This window comes from Cottoperca gobio, chromosome 1 (genome assembly GCF_900634415.1).
Source record: "Cottoperca gobio chromosome 1, fCotGob3.1, whole genome shotgun sequence".
Taxonomy (NCBI): domain Eukaryota; kingdom Metazoa; phylum Chordata; class Actinopteri; order Perciformes; family Bovichtidae; genus Cottoperca; species Cottoperca gobio.
Window position 1 is genome coordinate 16,912,587 of NC_041355.1, and position 22,297 is coordinate 16,934,883.

The 22,297-nt window shown below is 31.5% G+C and overlaps 1 protein-coding gene across 1 annotated transcript in view; it reads right to left on the reverse strand.

The window, feature by feature from the left end:
* The window catches only part of c3a.1 (complement C3a, tandem duplicate 1), a 45,943-nt gene that overhangs the window by 5,032 nt on the left and 18,614 nt on the right, over positions 1–22,297 (reverse strand). The window contains exons 5-33 of the mRNA XM_029431572.1: positions 14,749–14,843; positions 14,023–14,111; positions 12,699–12,781; positions 12,504–12,591; positions 12,239–12,341; positions 11,657–11,777; positions 11,206–11,321; positions 10,695–10,841; positions 9,796–9,895; positions 9,085–9,179; positions 8,766–8,957; positions 8,486–8,641; positions 8,076–8,205; positions 7,290–7,355; positions 6,157–6,354; positions 5,932–6,052; positions 5,728–5,816; positions 5,452–5,591; positions 4,894–5,106; positions 4,542–4,605; positions 4,349–4,438; positions 3,942–4,148; positions 3,508–3,583; positions 3,219–3,378; positions 2,996–3,091; positions 1,721–1,871; positions 1,007–1,092; positions 504–581; positions 229–381 (exon numbers count right to left, since the gene is read on the reverse strand). Of these exons, the coding sequence (XP_029287432.1) occupies positions 229–381; positions 504–581; positions 1,007–1,092; positions 1,721–1,871; positions 2,996–3,091; positions 3,219–3,378; positions 3,508–3,583; positions 3,942–4,148; positions 4,349–4,438; positions 4,542–4,605; positions 4,894–5,106; positions 5,452–5,591; positions 5,728–5,816; positions 5,932–6,052; positions 6,157–6,354; positions 7,290–7,355; positions 8,076–8,205; positions 8,486–8,641; positions 8,766–8,957; positions 9,085–9,179; positions 9,796–9,895; positions 10,695–10,841; positions 11,206–11,321; positions 11,657–11,777; positions 12,239–12,341; positions 12,504–12,591; positions 12,699–12,781; positions 14,023–14,111; positions 14,749–14,843 (3,503 nt within the window). The remainder of the gene's footprint in view (positions 1–228; positions 382–503; positions 582–1,006; positions 1,093–1,720; positions 1,872–2,995; positions 3,092–3,218; positions 3,379–3,507; positions 3,584–3,941; positions 4,149–4,348; positions 4,439–4,541; positions 4,606–4,893; positions 5,107–5,451; positions 5,592–5,727; positions 5,817–5,931; positions 6,053–6,156; positions 6,355–7,289; positions 7,356–8,075; positions 8,206–8,485; positions 8,642–8,765; positions 8,958–9,084; positions 9,180–9,795; positions 9,896–10,694; positions 10,842–11,205; positions 11,322–11,656; positions 11,778–12,238; positions 12,342–12,503; positions 12,592–12,698; positions 12,782–14,022; positions 14,112–14,748; positions 14,844–22,297) is intronic.

A 22,297-nucleotide genomic window follows, 5' to 3' on the forward strand; every position in this document is an offset into this window, starting at 1 on the left:
TTGTGTGTTTGCCGAATTACAGGAAATGTTTGGAGAGATTTAGAAAAAGATGGTAAAGGTAATTGAATTGGTGATTTGAGCAGCATTGTTTATTCCCATGTTATTTTTCAACAGAGTACCAATGTTTGTGTTTATGTTTTGATTTTCAATCTGTTCACACAAACACTATTGAGACAAATCTTTCTCCACATTTATGAGCCGCTGTGAGTTTGTGTTGTGTGTGCTCACTTTAGATGTTCTTGTGGCATAGTGCGCCTGGTTGAAGTTGTACCTCTCAGGCTTCGACTTGCCCGGCAACAAAATGTCCACGTTCAGATCATACTGTGGTTCTTTAGCACTGGCCCAGTACTCTGATATAGCCTGGTACACTATTATGGTAGCCTACAGAGAGAACGAGTGAGAAAGGGGGAGAAAAAAAAAAAGTCTTAGAACAAATATGTTGAATATGAAGCTAACATAAGATGGAGGTACAATATCAAGATGGACAGAAGGGTCTTTGTTACCTGCGTTGAGCCATAGCCTCCGCCCACCTTCTGCTGTTTGTTGAACCATCTCACAACAAGTCTGGCGTCGTCAAAGGCCTTTTTTAACAGAAGGAAAGTAAATGATTTAAATTTTCTGTTGATGACGATGCATTGGATTTATAAAATAACCTTTTTATATAGTATATATATATATAGGGATGTCCTCAGTCTGTAGGTTTCTGTTTATTTATCTGACGCTTGCTGTATATGGCACATGAAGAATTTCTGAAGGGTCAAATAACTCTATCCATCCATCTAGCTGGTACAGTCACACTTTAGGTTGTTAACTGCCAGTTTCCAGAGCCAAATTACAAATGGAAAAATATGGTTATTTAAAAAGTGTAAAACTTCACTGACACTACTGTGAGACACATTTCCATGACTTTGTTTCCAAACCCTCTGCTCTTTTAGTAAAGTAGCATGGGTGAGGACTAAGTTTTCTGTTTTCTGCAGTGTAACATAGAGAAGGGGGACATGCTCACCTTGGCCCTGACCAGAGCGAGAAGGGCGTAAGCTGTGGCCTCCAGGGTGAAAACACGCCCCTTAGGTGTCGGCCAGTGGGACAACTCTGAGGAAGACACAGAATATATTTTATTACTATGCTGTACCTCAAGCAAGCTAAACTCACTAATAATTCCCAAATCCTTCATCTTAGAATATTAATGTTGTAGAAATAAAATACATAAGAAGAAAGTAAAGTGTGCTCACTTTTAAGAATTTGAAAAACAATTCTATCCTTGTTTAAGACATTTTGTCCTTAAAAGCAGAGATTTACATGAGAGCCCGACTGAGAAAGGATTTTTAGAGGCAAATACCGATATCGATATTTGAGAGATACAAATATCGGATATTTGGTTTAAACACTTAACATAAACAAGCATTTCTAATAAAGGTCCCTTGAATTTGTTATTCAAAAAACGTTACCATTATGTACTGAGTATGACGTTATATGGCTGAAACATAACATTGTCAGTGTCATTGTCAATCTATGTAAATCAGACACATAGTTTCTAAATGAGCTCAAACATATCTTTGACATTTCTGTACTGAGCGAACATCTTCCCATAATATCGACCGTACCAATGTGTTGGCGGGGCTCTAATTATTTATGGCTGAGTACTATTTTTGTATGTATATACAACAACATAGACTCTGTTTCTGAATATTAGTTTGAGAATATTGCTACGGGACGTCACCTGGGGAAACAAACTTGTAGAGGATCTCGCGGTTCATTTTGTTTTCATTGGCCAGGGCATATGATGTCATGGCAACAGCATAAGGGTTGGTGAGGCTGGGCAGACGTCTTTCCAGATAGGCCACTGCTTTGTCTATACTGCCTGGTAGACTCTGTACCGAAGGAAAAGAAAGGAAGGAGGGAGAAAGGTGAAGAAAGGGGAGAACGGTCAGATAACAGTATTTTCAATATCCACTTCTCTTCAGGAATGTTGTAACATTTGATCCTGGACAATAGCTGTCCGCTCTCTTACCCTCTTCTCACTGTTACTATTGGCATGTAGCGGCTAGAAATGGTGGGTAGAAATGCAAGCTGGGTTTTGTCAACCTGTGAAATGAGGAGTCCATTGTTTCAAAAATGATGAAATTTCAAGTAGTATACCTGCCCCTGTCATTATTGAAAAAGGCATGAGCCATGTGAGAACGGAAAGCTTGACAGGAGCAAAGGTTGTATGTCAGAAAGTGGACATAGTCACTGTGACGTCAGCCATTGGTTTGTGGACTACAGTTTTTAAGCCTCAAACAGTCTTGTCATTTTGGCCGATGCCATCTTGGTTTTTTTTGCAAACAGAAGTGACACGAAAGGGGGGAGCGAAGCACAACCAAGCACTGAACAAGACATTTTTAAGCAACCAAAATGTTACAATTAACTTTCATGAACTGAAAACACACTGTGAAAGTGTTAAAGTTCTAAGATGAAAACACAGTTAACACCCAAACCTGACAACACTGTGTGGTAGTGACTTGTCAATTACAAGGTAGCCACACCCTAAATCATACCCAGCTTCATCGTCTATTTTACTCATAATTTACTAAATGAAACCGTGCTGTATTGCAGAAGACTTGACACTAGCGATCGAGACCATGAACTCATCAGGAAAATATTTACTGAGATAACAAATCAAGTGAGCAGAAGGTCATCTTCTCAGAGACTTCTATACAATCGGACTTCTTTTTGCAACCAGTTAAAATCGCCCCTGCTGGATATTAGATATAATGCAAGTTTATGGCACCTCCGCATTTGGCTTCACTTTTGTTTGCCGCTTGGACAGGAGCAGCAACAAGCGCCAGCTTTAGAACAGGAATATTTACAGCTTTGCAAACGGTGAGTGGCTTCATAGTGGTTCAGTCCTTCAGGAAGCTTTGTTTTTGCGCATCAGTTGCGTGTAGACAGTAAATGAAGAGATAAAAGACATAAGGAAGAAAGAGAAAATATTGTATGGAGATGAGGTACTCACATTAACAGTGGCAGCACATAGAGCGCTTGACTCCTGCATAGCAATGAGAGTGAAGGCCGTCATGGAGGCATCTGAATCTGAGCCGCGTATATCACCCTACACACACACACACACACACGTATTTATTTATATAAGTTTAAGTCAAAGACATGTAATTGCTTTCATCGTTAATAGCTATTTTTGAAGCACAAAGATGAAGAATAGATCAAATCAGTGCGCTCACAATCATCTCTCCGTGGGACACTTTTCCAATTTCTCTAAACAAGCCGTCAGGTAGCTGGGCATTGAGAATCAGAAACTTGATGGCATCACAGATGTGTGGGCTTTGCACTGCCACCAGACTGTTGGCCATGGAAAACACCTTGGCAACATAGGCCGTCAACCTTAGAGGACAGGAGAAGATATGATAGTTTAATTTCATTTATTTGCACATTAAATACATCATTGTCACATTGTTAGAATTCAAGTTACAGGAGGATGTGCACACACTTATGTGAGTTTGAATGCCTCACCAGGTGCTACTTTGGTGTTTTGTCCACACAGAAAAAGACCCATCGGTCTTCCGGAAGACAAGCTGATTTTTGTAGCCTGGACACCAATAAAAACACACAATCTTTTTACAAGTTGCCATTCAACGGTCTACTGAATCTTATCCATTAGAAGCCAATTCGGGGAGTCCTGTTAGATTTCTTTCTGTGATTATAGCATCTTTCAAATTATTCTGCAAAAAGACAATCCTGGTGAAAACTTCTATAGTCTTGATTCTATGTGTTGCATTGAGACCATTAATTATCAGTGACCCCAGCTTGGATCTGTGGGGCAGAGGTAGCGTGCATTCCTGTTTTTTTTAATTGTAGAACTTCTACAATGTCAGAAAATGTCAAATCCTACGCAGAGGGGCATCAATATGTTTCTGGTATCTGTACCAATAAATCTGTGAGCCTACCGGTCTTGATGTGTTGGATGGCTTCGCTACGTTTCTGAAAGCCTACAGTTTCCCACTGGTTAGTTTTGTCCAAATATGTGGCTGCAATGACAGGTAGGGTCATGTGGATCATGTTCTGCTCTCCACAGCCTGAGGGCTGGTAGATCAGAGACCCCATAGATGTCCCACTAACAGCGTTCTCCACTAGGGCAGCAACTTGTTCTCTCCCTGCATGCACACAGGCAAACAGAAAAAACAAAACGTTACAAATTAACAGGAAGAAACAACTAAGCAAACATGCAAAGGTCCCCCACGAACCAGTGAGGTAGTCATTTCCTAATAAGAACAATACTAATTTACACCAATGCAGAGTTCATTGCACAGGCAGTGTATCACATAACATGCACACGTACAACATTATATCCCACCTGTCACCGAGATCTGTGTGCTCGTAGGTGAGTCTGGAACCAAATTCTTCTTAGGAATTCTACTGTTGAGAGTTTCTTGTTGTGTACCATCTAAAGGGAGAAACAGTGGGCAAGTTGGGGGATCAATTAGGAAGTGATAAAACATAATGTTAGTAAACTACTAAATAATGTAGCAATTTAATTTGTAACTCACCTACACCTTTAGTGGTGGGGTCTATAGTTATAATCTGAGGATATTTAATCAATACACCTTCAGACTGAAAAAACAACAGTTAGGACAAACATTAGAAATCACAATTACTTTTCTTGAATGTGATTTGATTTCACTCTCAAGCAAGTGGCTGCAGACAACGTCCCAGCTGAACATCAGTCCAAACTGGTTACAACTGCCTGAAAGTAGCCGCACATACATTCTAACCATAATGTTACAGACCTGAGATGAAATGTTAAGTTTGAACGGAGTAGTTTCCTCCAACAAGAGAAGAATTCTAATATAGTGTAAAAAAACAAACTCTAAAGGTACTGTATGGGTCTCTTTCTCTTACCACCACCCGCAGCTCCTTCAAGATTCCATCATTGAGCGACGAATCTTTAACAGCTGCTTTGACCTCAATGTTGTATTGTCCTTTTTTCATGGGAATAATGATGAAGGGTACAGATCGTGTACTTTGGGGCCCAACTTTGACCTCCTGACGATACCTCCCACGCTTAGAAGCTGAACTGCACACATTGTCCTCCTCAATCAGATCCACACGCACCTTGAAAACAGGACAGAGATGGAGAAAGAGACTGAAGTATGTGTAGTTGATCAAAGATAAAGACGATCATTGAGGATATATCACCTAACAATGATGCATCCCTAATTTGAACATTTTACAACTTTACATTGTTTAATACAGGGTCAATTTGATCTTGATAATGAAGAACACTGTAAATATTACAGTAAGGTGTACCCAGTTCTGGGATCGTCCACTACATCAAAGACTAGAGAAAAGATTTCATTCATTGTCTTTTTGGCCCTTTTGTTTGCAAACTCCTGAGAAACATATCATGGTCTCATTGGCTTTGGTGTGTATCACAAGAGCAGAGAAACACAGACTTACGGTGACAAGATCGGGGCTATAGTTGTGCAGGATTGCCTTAACTTCCAACTGCTCTCCACGGACAGCAGAGTACGGCAGCTTGAGATCAATGAAGAAGTCTTTCCGAACAATTACCTCTAATGGATCGGCAACACAGATTCCTTTAAGATGAGAGGGACAAAAAAACAAGTGAGAAAGAGAGAGAGAGAGAGAGAGAAAGGTGTAAGGAATGGAAGAGGTTTAAGGTTGAAGTCACAACTCAAAAAACAAGACTGCTTTTAGTCATCAAATCCTCACCGTGAGTTCTTGACAGACTAATGCCAGTGAACTGCCAGGTGGTGATTGAGTCTTGCAATGGAACATTTTTACTGAATGATGTGGTATCACTGAAACAAAGAAAATAATTGAATCTTTGAGAGGTAAGGCTATCTTTAAATCCTAGTGGTGTCATTAATGAAGTTATCGGTGTGTTTTTTTGTGTGTATATTTCAGTTGACTCACCAGTTAGGTCTATCCGCAGGGCAAGGAGGCAGATTGATATCTGACCACAGCCAACTTTCAGGGAACTTGGTGCGAGAAACAATTTCATTGCTGTCCATGAAACTGTTGTCGTCCACCTCACCTAAAGGGTAATTTAAAAGGTTACCATTTTGATTGTTTTCTAACTACCAGTATGGCAATTAATAATCAGCCTGGGTAAACCCATCCCTTGTCCCCGTGTCTTACTCCGAGCTAGCTGGAGGTTTTCCTCCTTCCTATCATCTCGTTTGCTTTGCATCTCCTTGCAGCAGTGCAGGAAGGCTGTGGCACATGCTTCACCATCACCGATGTACTCTACGCGCCTCTCACAAGTGTATGAGAGGAGGGTGTCCTTCATGCCTTCCAAACAACAGTCACGTTTCAGTTTGTCTTCATATAAAGCCGCTAGAAAGAAAGGGGGTTGTGGAGGAGGGACAGAGGTAAGAAGATATGGAGTATAAGAAGGGTGAACTGGGAAGGCAAATTAGAAATAGAAAACCTAAAAAGAGTTTCAGCTCACTTTTATCTTTCCACAATTGTAAAACGTAATCTGAAAGTCAACAACACAAGATGTCCAACTACAAACATTGCAGAGAGCCTGAGCTGTGTGACAGAGGCATAGACTGTACTTAAGAAGTGGACATAGTCCCCATGATGTCAACCATTGGACTGTGAACTACAGTTTTAAAGCTTGAGCTCGGCATTTTGCTGTCACCATCTATGTTTTTTGGAACTGTGACACAACGGGATGGAGCTAAGTACAATCGAAAGCTGAAGACATTTTTTGGGGACCAAATGACCAAGTGATCTGGGTGTACTTTCTGTTTCCTGTTTTATTTTGTAAGGTTCACTCCCCTCATGTCATGTCTAGTTGTACTTCCTGTCTGTGTGTTTTCCCTACCTTTGTGATTGTTGATGTGATCCTCCTGTGTCCATTCACCCTGGCCCTGTGTCCTTGTCTTTTTCCCCAGCTGTGTCTCCTTCCCTTTGTTAGTTTCGGTGTGTATATATCCCTGTCTGTCTCATTGTTCCCTGTCAGTTTGTCATTGATGTTACCTGGTGTCTTCCTGGTGTCCTGCCCGTGTCTACCCCGTGTCTACACCGTGTCTACACCGTGTCTACCCCGTGTCTACCCTGGTTTGTGTTATTTTGTTACTTTGTATTTCTGTATGTTTATTAGCTTTTGTTAATAAAGCTCTCTTTTTGGTTAAAATCATCATTTGCGTCCTGCAATTGAGTCCTCTCCTGAGACATACCGGGACATTTCAGACCCGAAGGTTGCCCAGCGGACAGAAAATTAGATATGTGGTTGTTTTGTAGTTAAGAGCTGTGGTTCTTACCTAAGCTGTTTGTGACGTCCATTATAGTGGTTCGTCTTTTCCTGCTGGGGGCCGGACATTTCAATTCTGGAAATGCAACACAGACAAGATTTTTCACAGAACCCAACAATTTTGGACGTATTTCTTTGGAGCGTATAATTGATTTTGAAACTTGTGCGAGCTCATTTATCTGGTTGAACACAAGGACAAGGTGTGGGGGTGAGAACATTTGATATACAATGGCAAACCTCATTTGTTGAAATGTTTAGACATCGTATAAATGCTTTATTAGAATAAAATGCTAAAGCAAATTTTTTCAAAACCTCCTAAAAAAAGGGAGGGACCATGATCAGCACATGCGGCAGACACCATGGTTGACTGTTGATGCAAACATGAAAATGCCTCAAAGGGTCGATTCAACCAAAAACACATCTCGCGTACCCCAATTGGAATGTGGCAGATCGTTTGGTTCTATGTGCCCAAAGTTTAAGATATCTGTAGCTGAGATTTTGGCTTTTTGTTTGTAGTGCTCGCAGCACTAAAAAATTACATCAAAAAGCTAGACCGCAACGAGGGATTTCAGAAACAGTGTTTGTGAAACTATCTGCACGTCCTGAAAAGACCCTTTAAGATGCAGTTCTTCTAATGTCCACTAGATGCTTGCTCCTAAAAAAAGCACTTGAGTTATGGTGGTGAATAAACTTCTATGTGCCCACTTCTTCTCACAGATATTTCATTGCTACAATATTAAAGCCTAAAGTAAGGGTTTGTTCAGGGAAGGGAAGAAGTAGTAGAAAGTAGTGTCACCTTGTCTGTAGGGAGTCCCAGAAGCCGTGTTGGACTCAAACACCAGCCCAGCGTCGTAGAACACACTGATACCGTCCTTCCCTCCCCCTGGTGTGCAGCCTGTGTCGTACTTCTCTACAGTATCCCACACCTAAGCAAGGTGGAAGTTATTTACCCACAGAAATAGAACCAGACTAGACACTATGTAAGTTAAACAGACATATTTATTAACTCAGTTTTGATATGGCATGAGACACATTTACTCATGCAATGTTTTTGCTGCAGGACAAATTTATACCAGATATTATTTGAAGCCAAAATGTCAACAATCTTGAAAGTTAACATGAGTGTAATTTCATTTTATACATAGCTTTTTAAATTAAACCCCTTTCAAATATTTTCAAAAGATAAATATGAAATAAAGAAATTGCCTTTTTCTGCGTGAGGCGGTGTTTGTTGTTTAGGACGTAGACGCCTTTGTCAACTGCCACCAGTCCCACGATGGACCCGGGATCTCCTGTGACCGTCAGACCAAACATCCTGCGAGGTTGATAGGATGCAGTGGGTCTCGATGATTCCAGCTTCAGCTTAAGGTAGGTAAATGAATGAGACATGCAGTTTTGTATTTGATAAAAGAGTTTCATATTTAAAAAACATGTAAGATGAATATACAAATAACTGAATCAGTTTGTGTTGTGTTGTGTGTCTCACCGAGCCCATGCAGGAGTCCTTGACATCCACCCAAACAGAGTCTGATACCACTTCATTCTCATTTGTATGATAGTAGGCTATGATGCGGAATGATGGCAGCATTTCTTTGGTAACGGGAACTATCAGAGAAATCAGTACTTGACCTCTTGTCTTGTATCGACCACTTCGCACGAGCTGACTTCTGCTCAGAATCTAGGGACACAGATTTCAACATCAGCACTTATCCTATGTGAGCGTGTACACTGTACTACACAGACCGTGGGATGCAACAAAAAACGGTTTTACACGCACACAAGCACAGGTGTAAAACATCTCTCACCAGGTATGTTATGTCCTTGTCATGATTTCCCTGCATGTTGAGGTTGAGGTTGACTTTCAGGTTTGTTCCTATTGCCACTTCAGCTGAATCCACACCTGCAAATATGACATGTTGCGATGAGCGTTAAATACTGAGATTGGATTCATGTAAGAATTGAGATTCACAACTTCCAAAAATTCTAAACGTTTTTTCTTTCTACAAAATAACGTACAGTGTTTACAGTGTGTTGGTAATGGCATACTTTTTTCATATAGTAGGCTGATTGAGTCACTTTCGGGCTCAACGAGCCAAACGTGTAATTTTGTTTGATTCTATAATTACATGTCTGCGACCAGCACACATTTCCCTAAACTGAACTAAAATGATGTATGACAATTGTGGAAAACTTGGAAACTAGAGCAAGTTTTCGAGAATCTTTTTTATTTATTTCCCTTCTTACTCTACCTGTGATGTCACCCACTGAACATTCAACATACACATCTAAAAAATTTAATCTGAAACCGTCTGAAAATTTCACAAAACGTAAACTGCGATTTCATGTCTATCAAGTCTTTCAAAATGCCCATTTGGCCCACAGCTGACTGGATTAGATCCTGAAATTAGCATCCTATGTATTGCATTGAGAATCGATTTTGAATCTAATCGTGACACAAGAATCGAAATTGATAAGATTGGTAAGATACCAAAAGATTCCCACGTGTAGTGCCTTACCTATATGGATGAAATTGTTGCTTTTGGTGATATATGGGAGAGCTACCATGTTGGCTGTTGCTTGCCTTTCAGCCAAAATATCAGCATCATTGGTCTTTGCCTGCAATTAAAGTCATTAAAGTAAACATACACACACAGTGGAATAAATAACACTTTAAAAGTCTGTCCTATCCTGTCTTAACGTGTCCTTGCTTTGACTGGCAATATAACATTGGTGAATAGAATGGCAAAAAGACATAGATGACAAGATGAAGTCTACATACTGTACAGTAGATAAGCGAACAGCAGAACCAAAACAATGAGCTATAAGGAAGCTACAAATCTAATTAGAGCTGCAGAGTTCGGTGATAGCTCTGCTTGATTTCACCGCTTCAAGTGAATATCACAAATATTCATTTATGTAGGTTTATATAGATAGAACTTTATTTATCCCAAGGGAAATTGTGCAACAGTTGCAATACACAGTAGGAGACAGTATAAGATTTACAAATAAAAAAACTATATACATTTTTTTATATATACTGTATATATATAAATAGAAAATGTGTGTATATATATTTTAATAAATAATATATATATATATATAAAAAATATATATATTTAAAATATATATTTAAAAAAAATATATATAGAAAAAGAAATATATAGAAAAAGAAATATATAGAAAAATGTAAGAATAAGATGAGATGAGGTAAGGTGCAATATTCAACAAGATGTAAGGTTCAGTATTTAGCAAAATAACAACATAAAATCACAAGATAAAAATGATCAAATCAAACTAAGTACAAAGAGGGAAAGGAGACAGGAAAAACGAGACCTCAGGTCACTGTTTAAGCTTCCATTTGCCGTATCGTAACGTATTGTAATGCAAAACGGGTAAAAGATTTTCAGTGACTTACAGAGATTGGTAGACTTGGGGCCCTTGCCACTGTATTGATGGTAAGCCTTGCCATGCCATTGGCTGCGGTGAAGCCCTGCACCTGACCTGGATTGACCACAACAGCAACACCTTGTGCCGGAGAGCCATCAGGATTCACAACTTCAACCTGCCATCACAGACACAAACAGCTGCACAATCAGAAAAAAGTCTGTCTTATTAAAACACATGTTAAACTCATGTTATTAGATTTGTTTTTAGTGCAGCATTATGACCCAAACTGTGGATGGGTGAATTTCTCTTTTACTCTGGAATCTCACCTCTTTGTGAAAACCTGCCTTTAAAACATTGCTCTGATCAAATAACAGAGCATTACACACTATGTGGCTTTCATGTTTAGGATACTATATAGCTGTTTTCTTTAAAAGAGTAACTGTATTTCAGTAATGAAAATGTTTTCTGTAAAGCATGTTTTTATTCAAATAGAAATATAGCTTTTTGCTGTTCATTTAAGTAAATGTAAAGTACTTTACCGTAATATCGAAGGACATTCCTGGTTTGAAATATTTGGGTGTTTTCTTGAAGTGCATGGCGTAAGGTGATGTGACAATCTGGATACCTCTCAACTCTGCCTCCACCAGTTCACCACCTGTCAGAAGCACAACAACATTTAGACACAAACAGATTACAAAATGTTTTCTTTAATTATTATTTGTTTTACATCTGTTCACTTTCTTCTTCATACAGACAAACGTATCCTGATATCTTGTTCTTGTTTAGGAAGTTTTAGACACTAATAATAGTAATACTGATATTTACTTCCTCACACATGATCATCGCACGCACACACGCACGCACACGCACACACTCTCTCTCTCTCTCTCTCTCTCTCTCTCTCTCTCTCTCTCTCTCTCTCTCTCTCTCTCTCTCTCTCTCTCTCTCTCTCTCTCTCTCTCTCTCTCTCTCTCTCTCTCTCTCTCTTACCGTCGTCAGTCAGCACACTGACAGATACAAATATGGAGTGCCCCACCAGTTTGAGGATGTTTGCAAAGGTCTTTGTGATGTGCTCTCTCTTCAGTGTGACTTCTCCAACACCTGCCTGAATCTAATGTGACACAAAATAAAAAGGCATCTTGAAATACAGTTTGGTGTTACAGTGATACAGTCAAAGGTATTTTACCAGCTGTGTAAATTCATATATCAGCCTGGTTTAAAAGCTGGAGGTCCGCCAATCAAAACAATAACATATGAAGGAGTTTGGTGATGTAGCGTGAGATCATGGGAATTACTGTCTTAAAATTAATTCTCTAGGTTTGAAAATTGTTGGAAACATTTGGGATTATTTAGTTCCACAACTTAACAAAGTATATAACATAGGTGTAGTTTTAGACATTTGAATGTGGAGAAGTTACATATTAAACCTGTAATTCTCAACACCCTGAATAAATGATATCTGTAGATAGGAATATAATAATTTGACTGTAGTAACTGCAGATCTCTGAGTAACAGTGTATCTTAAACATCTTTCATGTTTTCAAGAGTACAGTAAGTACAGTATGTGCTCACCTGCACTCTCTGGAGAGAATCCGGAAAGCTCTTCTTTTGATCCTCTTGTATAACCCCAAACACCACGTAGGCCATCCCACTCACTTCTTGACCAAACAGATATCTACATCCACAAGAGGGCGTCATGTTTAAGCCCACAATGAAGTCAACCAGGACAATTAAAACTAACAACAAATGACTAACATACTAAAACAAAACGTTTAAACAACACATTTAATTTTATTTCCCAAATTGATCTCCCAATCAAACAAAAACCTTCACATACGTAGCTTTGATTTGGACGGTGAGCTCTTGGCTGTCCACGTAGAAGAAGGGGCTCAAAGGCGTTAGTTTAACCTCAAAACTGGGGAGCACTGAAAAATGAAATGACTTTTATTGTTTGTTCAATACAGTAAAAGGTAAGTGAATGTTGTAGGTTTGTATCGGTTTAAAATAAAAGTGCAGGTAATGAGGGACTCACCGTATTCTTTCACCTCAAACTTTGCAGAAAAACTCTCTTGTGGGTTACCCTGGAACCTTGTCACCAACTTCCACTGTCCAGGACTACACACACGCACATGCGCACACACACACACACACACACACACACACACACACACACACACACACACACACACACACACACGCACACACACCCACGCGCGCACACACACACACACGCACACCCACGCACACACACACACACACACACACACACACACACACACACACCCACACACACACACACACACACACACACACACACACACACACACACACACGCACACCCACAGAAAAATATTGAAATATTAATTCTGAGACCGAAGGTAACACGGGAATCATATATCAGACTCTGAAGTTATCGATAATTTACACATGAGTTACTGGAAATACTTATACGTTTATGCTGCCCTACGGAGAGCAGTAACTACAGAAACACTTAAGTTTATAAGGAAAGGTTTAATGTTTTCAGATCGGCTGTGCGTTAGATAGAAAGGGTGTAGTACCTTTATTTTATGCCTTTTTTACGCTGATTAGTTTTAGTTCATAGGGTTTTGTCTGTTTTATCTGTCTATTTACAATTAATGTTTATATCGTAATAGATAAATTGCTCTACAAATAAAAGGAATGACGATCTTCCCAACTAGCTTTAACATAGAGATGAAGTGCAGTAAGGGGTTCTATAGCCCAGTAACTACTGTACCAACCAAGTTAAATATATATTGTTAATACAGTAACCCAGACTATTCAAATACACAATTATAACATTAGCAAATGGAGTAACACTCACAAAACTCTTTTTCCAGTTGATGTCTTTCCTATACAGTTGTGCTCAACTTATACACTCATTAATTCATCATATAACCTGCTCTGGGAAATCTCTGCGTGATTTGTGTGCTGAGAATTCAGTGCATCTCCACACTTAATATGATGTATGACTTTTTGAAATACTCTTTACATCTCGACAGCAATCAATCAATCACATGCTCTGAGAAAACAAATAAAAATATCTGGAAGATGTGGCTGTTTGCAGGACTGTAATGAAATGATTGGACGGCCGTCCTGCCTGTCAAATTACTGGCCTACCTACATACACGCACTCTGACCTTCATAATTATAATTGTGTGGCTTTGGAAGGAGAACTGAAGGGACATCAGTCAGTGTTGGCAAAACTGGGCTGGGTTTTTAGGTTGAATAATTTAAAACATTTAGTTTCTTGCTGACTCCTTCAATATTACCCTCCAAAACGTTAAGGACAAAATGTATAGAAAAAGATAGAAAAAGAAACAAGATAAAATACTAACCTGACAATTTCACCGAGTTGGTAATCTCCAGAGTGGATTCCTGATTTCAAAGACACTGAATCAAGACCTAAAACGATGCCTTCAGGGGTCTAAAAATAAACAATGTTGAACAACCATTAACAGAGAGCCGTGTCAGTTTACAAAATAAATCCATGCAATGGCCTGTTTAATGTATGTCTTTGGTCTATAATCCACAAGCCTGTTCAAAGTCTAGATTGAGACTTTTTTCATTTTCAGCTATTTCTAAATGTATCTGTCTTCCACGTGCAACTCGACCACTAGAGGGAGGCAAGTGGTAGGACAAGTGTTACTAAAGTCACACAACGAACAAAGACACAGGATCAGTGGATGTGCTTTTGTTATTTTTGTCATTTGCAGGAAAATTATCAACTGTTAAGAATTTGCTGAGTATATATATATACTAGGCTACTGTCAGTGATATTCACTCAAGTACTGCACTTAAGTACAATTTTGAGTATTTCCATTTTATGCTACTTTATACTTCTACTCGCAAATATTTTACTTTTACTTCTATACATACATTTTGACAGCATTAGTTACTTTGCAGGATATATTATATATTTAATTTAAAACACATTAAAGTTAGCACCACCTTTACCAGCTGCAGAATTAAAATGATGGACACATTAATGGATCATTAATTATAATCCAGTGATATAATACATTTCTGCATAATGAGTACTTATCAAAGATAAAATACAATACCACAATCTCAATGGCAATAGAAGCATCATTTTGGTTTGCGTCATCCCTCTCCACCGGCTCCATACGGGGCGTCATAGCAAACATCCTGTAATGAACTGATAGAGAGAGAACGAGATTCTTTTAGGTTGGTGGAAGGTGTATCTGTTTCTAGTCCTGCAACTGTTAACTGTTTTTGACTTCACTATTCCACCTACGTCAGAAGATGGGTTCATTTACAAATGGCTGCGTCTCGATCATGGCTGCACCTGTTGCCGTGGTAATGCTTGACTATTATTATGATTATTATTAGTCATATTCTAAGAGTTTTTATAATATAAGTCATATTAGAGTTTTTATAATTATAAGTCATATTGTTAGAGTTTTTATAATTATTGTTAGTAGTCATATTATTAGAGTTTTTATAATTATAAGTCATATTTTTAGAGTTTTTATAATTATTATTACTAGTCATATTCTAAGAGTTTTTATAATTATTATTATTAGTCATATTCTAAGAGTTTTTATAATTATAAGTCATATTGTTAGAGTTTTTATAATTATTGTTACTAGTCATATTCTAAGAGTTTTTATAATTATAAGTCATATTGTTAGAGTTTTTATAATTATAAGTCATATTTTTAGAGTTTTTATAATTATAAGTCATATTGTTAGAGTTTTTATAATTATTGTTACTAGTCATATTCTAAGAGTTTTATAATTATAAGTCATATTTTAGAGTTTTTATAATTATAAGTCATATTGTTAGAGTTTTTATAATTATTGTTACTAGTCATATTCTAAGAGTTTTTATAATTATTGTTAGTAGTCATATTATTAGAGTTTTTATAATTATAAGTCATATTTTTAGAGTTTTTATAATTATAAGTCATATTTTTAGAGTTTTTATAATTATTATTACTAGTCATATTCTAAGAGTTTTTATAATTATTATTATTAGTCATATTCTAAGAGTTTTAATAATTATAAGTCATATTTTTAGAGTTTTTATAATTATTATTATTAGTCATATTGTTAGAGTTTTTATAATTATAAGTCATATTTTTAGAGTTTTTATGATTATAAGTCATATTTTTAGAGTTTTTATAATTATAAGTCATATTTTTAGAGTTTTTATAATTATTATTACTAGCCATATTCTAAGAGTTTTTATAATTATTATTACTAGTCATATTCTAAGAGTTTTTATAATTATTATCACTAGTCATATTTTTTGAGTTTTTATAATTATAAGTCATATTTTTTGAGTTTTTATAATTATAAGTAATATTTTTAGAGTTTTTATAATTATAAGTAATATTTTTAGAGTTTTTATAATTATAAGTAATATTTTTAGAGTTTTTATAATTATAAGTCATATTGTTAGAGTTTTTATAATTATTGTTACTAGTCATATTCTAAGAGTTTTATAATTATAAGTCATATTGTTAGAGTTTTTATAATTAGAAGTCATATTTTTAGAGTTTTTATAATTATTATTACTAGTCATATTCTAAGAGTTTTATAATTATAAGTCATATTTTTAGAGTTTTTATAATTATAAGTCATATTTTTAGAGTTTTTATAATTATTATTACTAGTCATATTCTAAGAGTTTTTATAATTATTATTATTAGTCATATTCTAAGAGTTTTTATAATTATAAGTCATATTTTTTGAGTTTTTATAATTATAAGTAATATTTTTAGAGTTTTTTATAATTATAAGTCATATTTTTTGAGTTTTAATAATTATAAGTCATATTTTTAGAGTTTTTATAATTATTATTATTAGTCATATTGTTAGAGTTTTTATAATTATAAGTCATATTTTTAGAGTTTTTATGATTATAAGTCATATTTTTAGAGTTTTTATAAATATTGTTACTAGTCATATTCTAAGAGTTTTTATAATTATAAGTCATATTGTTAGAGTTTTTATAATTATTGTTAGTAGTCATATTATTAGAGTTTTTATAATTATAAGTCATATTTTTAGAGTTTTTATAATTATAAGTCATATTTTTAGAGTTTTTATAATTATTATACTAGTCATATTCTAAGAGTTTTTATAATTATTATTATTAGTCATATTCTAAGAGTTTTTATAATTATAAGTCATATTTTTTGAGTTTTTATAATTATAAGTAATATTTTTAGAGTTTTTATAATTATAAGTCATATTTTTTGAGTTTTAATAATTATAAGTCATATTTTTAGAGTTTTTATAATTATTATTATTAGTCATATTGTTAGAGTTTTTATAATTATAAGTCATATTTTTAGAGTTTTTATGATTATAAGTCATATTTTTAGAGTTTTTATAATTATAAGTCATATTTTTAGAGTTTTTATAATTATTATTACTAGTCATATTCTAAGAGTTTTTATAATTATTATCACTAGTCATATTTTTTGAGTTTTTATAATTATAAGTCATATTTTTGAGTTTTTATAATTATAAGTAATATTTTTAGAGTTTTTATAATTATAAGTAATATTTTTAGAGTTTTTATAATTATTATCACTAGCCATATTCTAAGAGTTTTTATAATTATTATTACTAGTCATATTCTAAGAGTTTTTATAATTATTATCACTAGTCATATTTTTTGAGTTTTTATAATTATAAGTCATATTTTTTGAGTTTTTATAATTATAAGTAATATTTTTAGAGTTTTTATAATTATAAGTAATATTTTTAGAGTTTTTATAATTATAAGTAATATTTTTAGAGTTTTTATAATTATAAGTCATATTGTTAGAGTTTTTATAATTATTGTTACTAGTCATATTCTAAGAGTTTTATAATTATAGGTCATATTGTTAGAGTTTTTATAATTAGAAGTCATATTTTTAGAGTTTTTATAATTATTATTACTAGTCATATTCTAAGAGTTTTATAATTATAAGTCATATTTTTAGAGTTTTTATAATTATAAGTCATATTTTTAGAGTTTTTATAATTATTATTACTAGTCATATTCTAAGAGTTTTTATAATTATTATTATTAGTCATATTCTAAGAGTTTTTATAATTATAAGTCATATTTTTTGAGTTTTTATAATTATAAGTAATATTTTTAGAGTTTTAATAATTATAAGTCATATTTTTAGAGTTTTTATAATTATTATTATTAGTCATATTGTTAGAGTTTTTATAATTATAAGTCATATTTTTAGAGTTTTTATGATTATAAGTCATATTTTTAGAGTTTTTATAATTATAAGTCATATTTTTAGAGTTTTTATAATTATTATTACTAGCCATATTCTAAGAGTTTTTATAATTATTATTACTAGTCATATTCTAAGAGTTTTTATAATTATTATCACTAGTCATATTTTTTGAGTTTTTATAATTATTATTACTAGTCATATTCTAAGAGTTTTTATAATTATTATTATTAGTCATATTCTAAGAGTTTTTATAATTATAAGTAATATTTTTAGAGTTTTTATAATTATAAGTAATATTTTAGAGTTTTTATAATTATAAGTAATATTTTTAGAGTTTTTATAATTATAAGTCATATTGTTAGAGTTTTTATAATTATTGTTACTAGTCATATTCTAAGAGTTTTATAATTATAGGTCATATTGTTAGAGTTTTTATAATTAGAAGTCATATTTTTAGAGTTTTTATAATTATTATTACTAGTCATATTCTAAGAGTTTTATAATTATAAGTCATATTTTTAGAGTTTTTATAATTATAAGTCATATTTTTAGAGTTTTTATAATTATTATTACTAGTCATATTCTAAGAGTTTTTATAATTATTATTATTAGTCATATTCTAAGAGTTTTTATAATTATAAGTCATATTTTTTGAGTTTTTATAATTATAAGTAATATTTTTAGAGTTTTAATAATTATAAGTCATATTTTTAGAGTTTTTATAATTATTATTATTAGTCATATTGTTAGAGTTTTTATAATTATAAGTCATATTTTTAGAGTTTTTATGATTATAAGTCATATTTTTAGAGTTTTTATAATTATAAGTCATATTTTAGAGTTTTTATAATTATTATTACTAGCCATATTCTAAGAGTTTTTATAATTATTATTACTAGTCATATTCTAAGAGTTTTTATAATTATTATCACTAGTCATATTTTTTGAGTTTTTATAATTATTATTACTAGTCATATTCTAAGAGTTTTTATAATTATTATTATTAGTCATATTCTAAGAGTTTTTTATAATTATAAGTCATATTTTTTGAGTTTTTATAATTATAAGTAATATTTTTAGAGTTTTTATAATTATAAGTCATATTTTTTGAGTTTTAATAATTATAAGTCATATTTTTAGAGTTTTTATAATTATTATTATTAGTCATATTGTTAGAGTTTTTATAATTATAAGTCATATTTTTAGAGTTTTTATGATTATAAGTCATATTTTTAGAGTTTTTATAATTATTGTTACTAGTCATATTCTAAGAGTTTTTATAATTATAAGTCATATTGTTAGAGTTTTTATAATTATTGTTAGTAGTCATATTATTAGAGTTTTTATAATTATAAGTCATATTTTTAGAGTTTTTATAATTATAAGTCATATTTTTAGAGTTTTTATAATTATTATTACTAGTCATATTCTAAGAGTTTTTATAATTATTATTATTAGTCATATTCTAAGAGTTTTTATAATTATAAGTCATATTTTTTGAGTTTTTATAATTATAAGTAATATTTTTAGAGTTTTTATAATTATAAGTCATATTTTTTGAGTTTTAATAATTATAAGTCATATTTTTAGAGTTTTTATAATTATTATTATAAGTCATATTGTTAGAGTTTTTATAATTATAAGTCATATTTTTAGAGTTTTTATGATTATAAGTCATATTTTTAGAGTTTTAATAATTATAAGTCATATTTTTAGAGTTTTTATAATTATTATTACTAGCCATATTCTAAGAGTTTTTATAATTATTATTACTAGTCATATTCTAAGAGTTTTTATAATTATTATCACTAGTCATATTTTTTGAGTTTTTATAATTATAAGTCATATTTTTTGAGTTTTTATAATTATAAGTAATATTTTTAGAGTTTTTATAATTATAAGTAATATTTTTAGAGTTTTTATAATTATAAGTAATATTTTTAGAGTTTTTATAATTATAAGTCATATTGTTAGAGTTTTTATAATTATTGTTACTAGTCATATTCTAAGAGTTTTATAATTATAAGTCATATTGTTAGAGTTTTTATAATTAGAAGTCATATTTTTAGAGTTTTTATAATTATTGTTACTAGTCATATTCTAAGAGTTTTATAATTATAAGTCATATTGTTAGAGTTTTTATAATTAGAAGTCATATTTTTAGAGTTTTTATAATTATTATTACTAGTCATATTCTAAGAGTTTTATAATTATAAGTCATATTTTTAGAGTTTTTATAATTATAAGTCATATTTTTAGAGTTTTTATAATTATTATTACTAGTCATATTCTAAGAGTTTTTATAATTATTATTATTAGTCATATTCTAAGAGTTTTTATAATTATAAGTCATATTTTTTGAGTTTTTATAATTATAAGTAATATTTTTAGAGTTTTTATAATTATAAGTCATATTTTTTGAGTTTTAATAATTATAAGTCATATTTTTAGAGTTTTTATAATTATTATTATTAGTCATATTGTTAGAGTTTTTATAATTATAAGTCATATTTTTAGAGTTTTTATGATTATAAGTCATATTTTTAGAGTTTTTATAATTATAAGTCATATTTTTAGAGTTTTTATAATTATTATTACTAGCCATATTCTAAGAGTTTTTATAATTATTATTACTAGTCATATTCTAAGAGTTTTTATAATTATTATCACTAGTCATATTTTTTGAGTTTTTATAATTATAAGTCATATTTTTTGAGTGTTTATAATTATTATTATTAGTCATATTCTAAGAGTTTTTATAATTATTATCACTAGTCATATTTTTTGAGTTTTTATAATTATAAGTCATATTTTTTGAGTTTTTATAATTATAAGTAATATTTTTAGAGTTTTTATAATTATAAGTAATATTTTTAGAGTTTTTATAATTATAAGTCATATTGTTAGAGTTTTATAATTATTATTACTAGTCATATTCTAAGAGTTTTTATAATTATAAGTCATATTGTTAGAGTTTTTATAATTATTGTTACTAGTCATATTCTAAGAGTTTTTATAATTATAAGTCATATTGTTAGAGTTTTTACAATTATAAGTCATATTTTTTGAGTTTTTATAATTATTATTATAAGTCATATTGTTAGAATTTTTATAATTATTGTTACTAGTCATATTCTAAGAGTTTTTATAATTATAAGTCATATTTTTTGAGTTTTTATAATTATAAGTCATATTTTAGAGTTTTTATAATTATTATTATTAGTCATATTGTTAGAGTTTTTATAATTATAAGTCATATTTTTAGAGTTTTTATAATTATTATTACTAGTCATATTCTAAGAGTTTTTATAATTATTATTATTAGTCATATTCTTAGAGTTTTTATAATTATTATTATTAGTCATATTCTTAGAGTTTTTATAATTATAAGTCATATTTTTAGAGTTTTATAATTATTATTACTAGTCATATTCTAAGAGTTTTTATAATTATAAGTCATATTGTTAGAGTTTTTATAATTATTGTTACTAGTCATATTCTAAGAGTTTTTATAATTATAAGTCATATTGTTAGAGTTTTTACAATTATAAGTCATATTTTTTGAGTTTTTATAATTATTATTATAAGTCATATTGTTAGAATTTTTATAATTATTGTTACTAGTCATATTCTAAGAGTTTTTATAATTATAAGTCATATTTTTTGAGTTTTTATAATTATAAGTCATATTTTTAGAGTTTTTATAATTATTATTATTAGTCATATTGTTAGAGTTTTTATAATTATAAGTCATATTTTTAGAGTTTTTATAATTATAAGTCATATTTTTTAGAGTTTTTATAATTATAAGTCATATTTTTAGAGTTTTTATAATTATTATTACTAGCCATATTCTAAGAGTTTTTATAATTATTATTACTAGTCATATTCTAAGAGTTTTTATAATTATTATTATAAGTCATATTGTTAGAATTTTTATAATTATTGTTACTAGTCATATTCTAAGAGTTTTTATAATTATAAGTCATATTTTTTGAGTTTTTATAATCATAAGTCATATTTTTTGAGTTTTTATAATTACAAGTAATATTTTTAGAGTTTTTATAATTATAAGTCATATTTTTAGAGTTTTTATAATTATTATTATTAGTCATATTTTTTATAGTTGTTATTGTTGCTTTTCCTTTTATTAGTCATATTTTATAGTTATTAATGTGCTATTATTGTTGTTGGTTTACACCTGGAAGCTTTTTGACTCCCTGCTGATTCCATCTTTTTCATACATATGTTCACATTATCATTTTTGTTATTATTATTTTAATATGTTGTTTATTCTGTACACACATCTATTTCACGTCTGTCTGTCCTTGGTGAGGGATCCCTCCTCAGTTGTTCTTTCTGAGGTTTCTTCAGTTTCAGTTTAATTGTTTTTT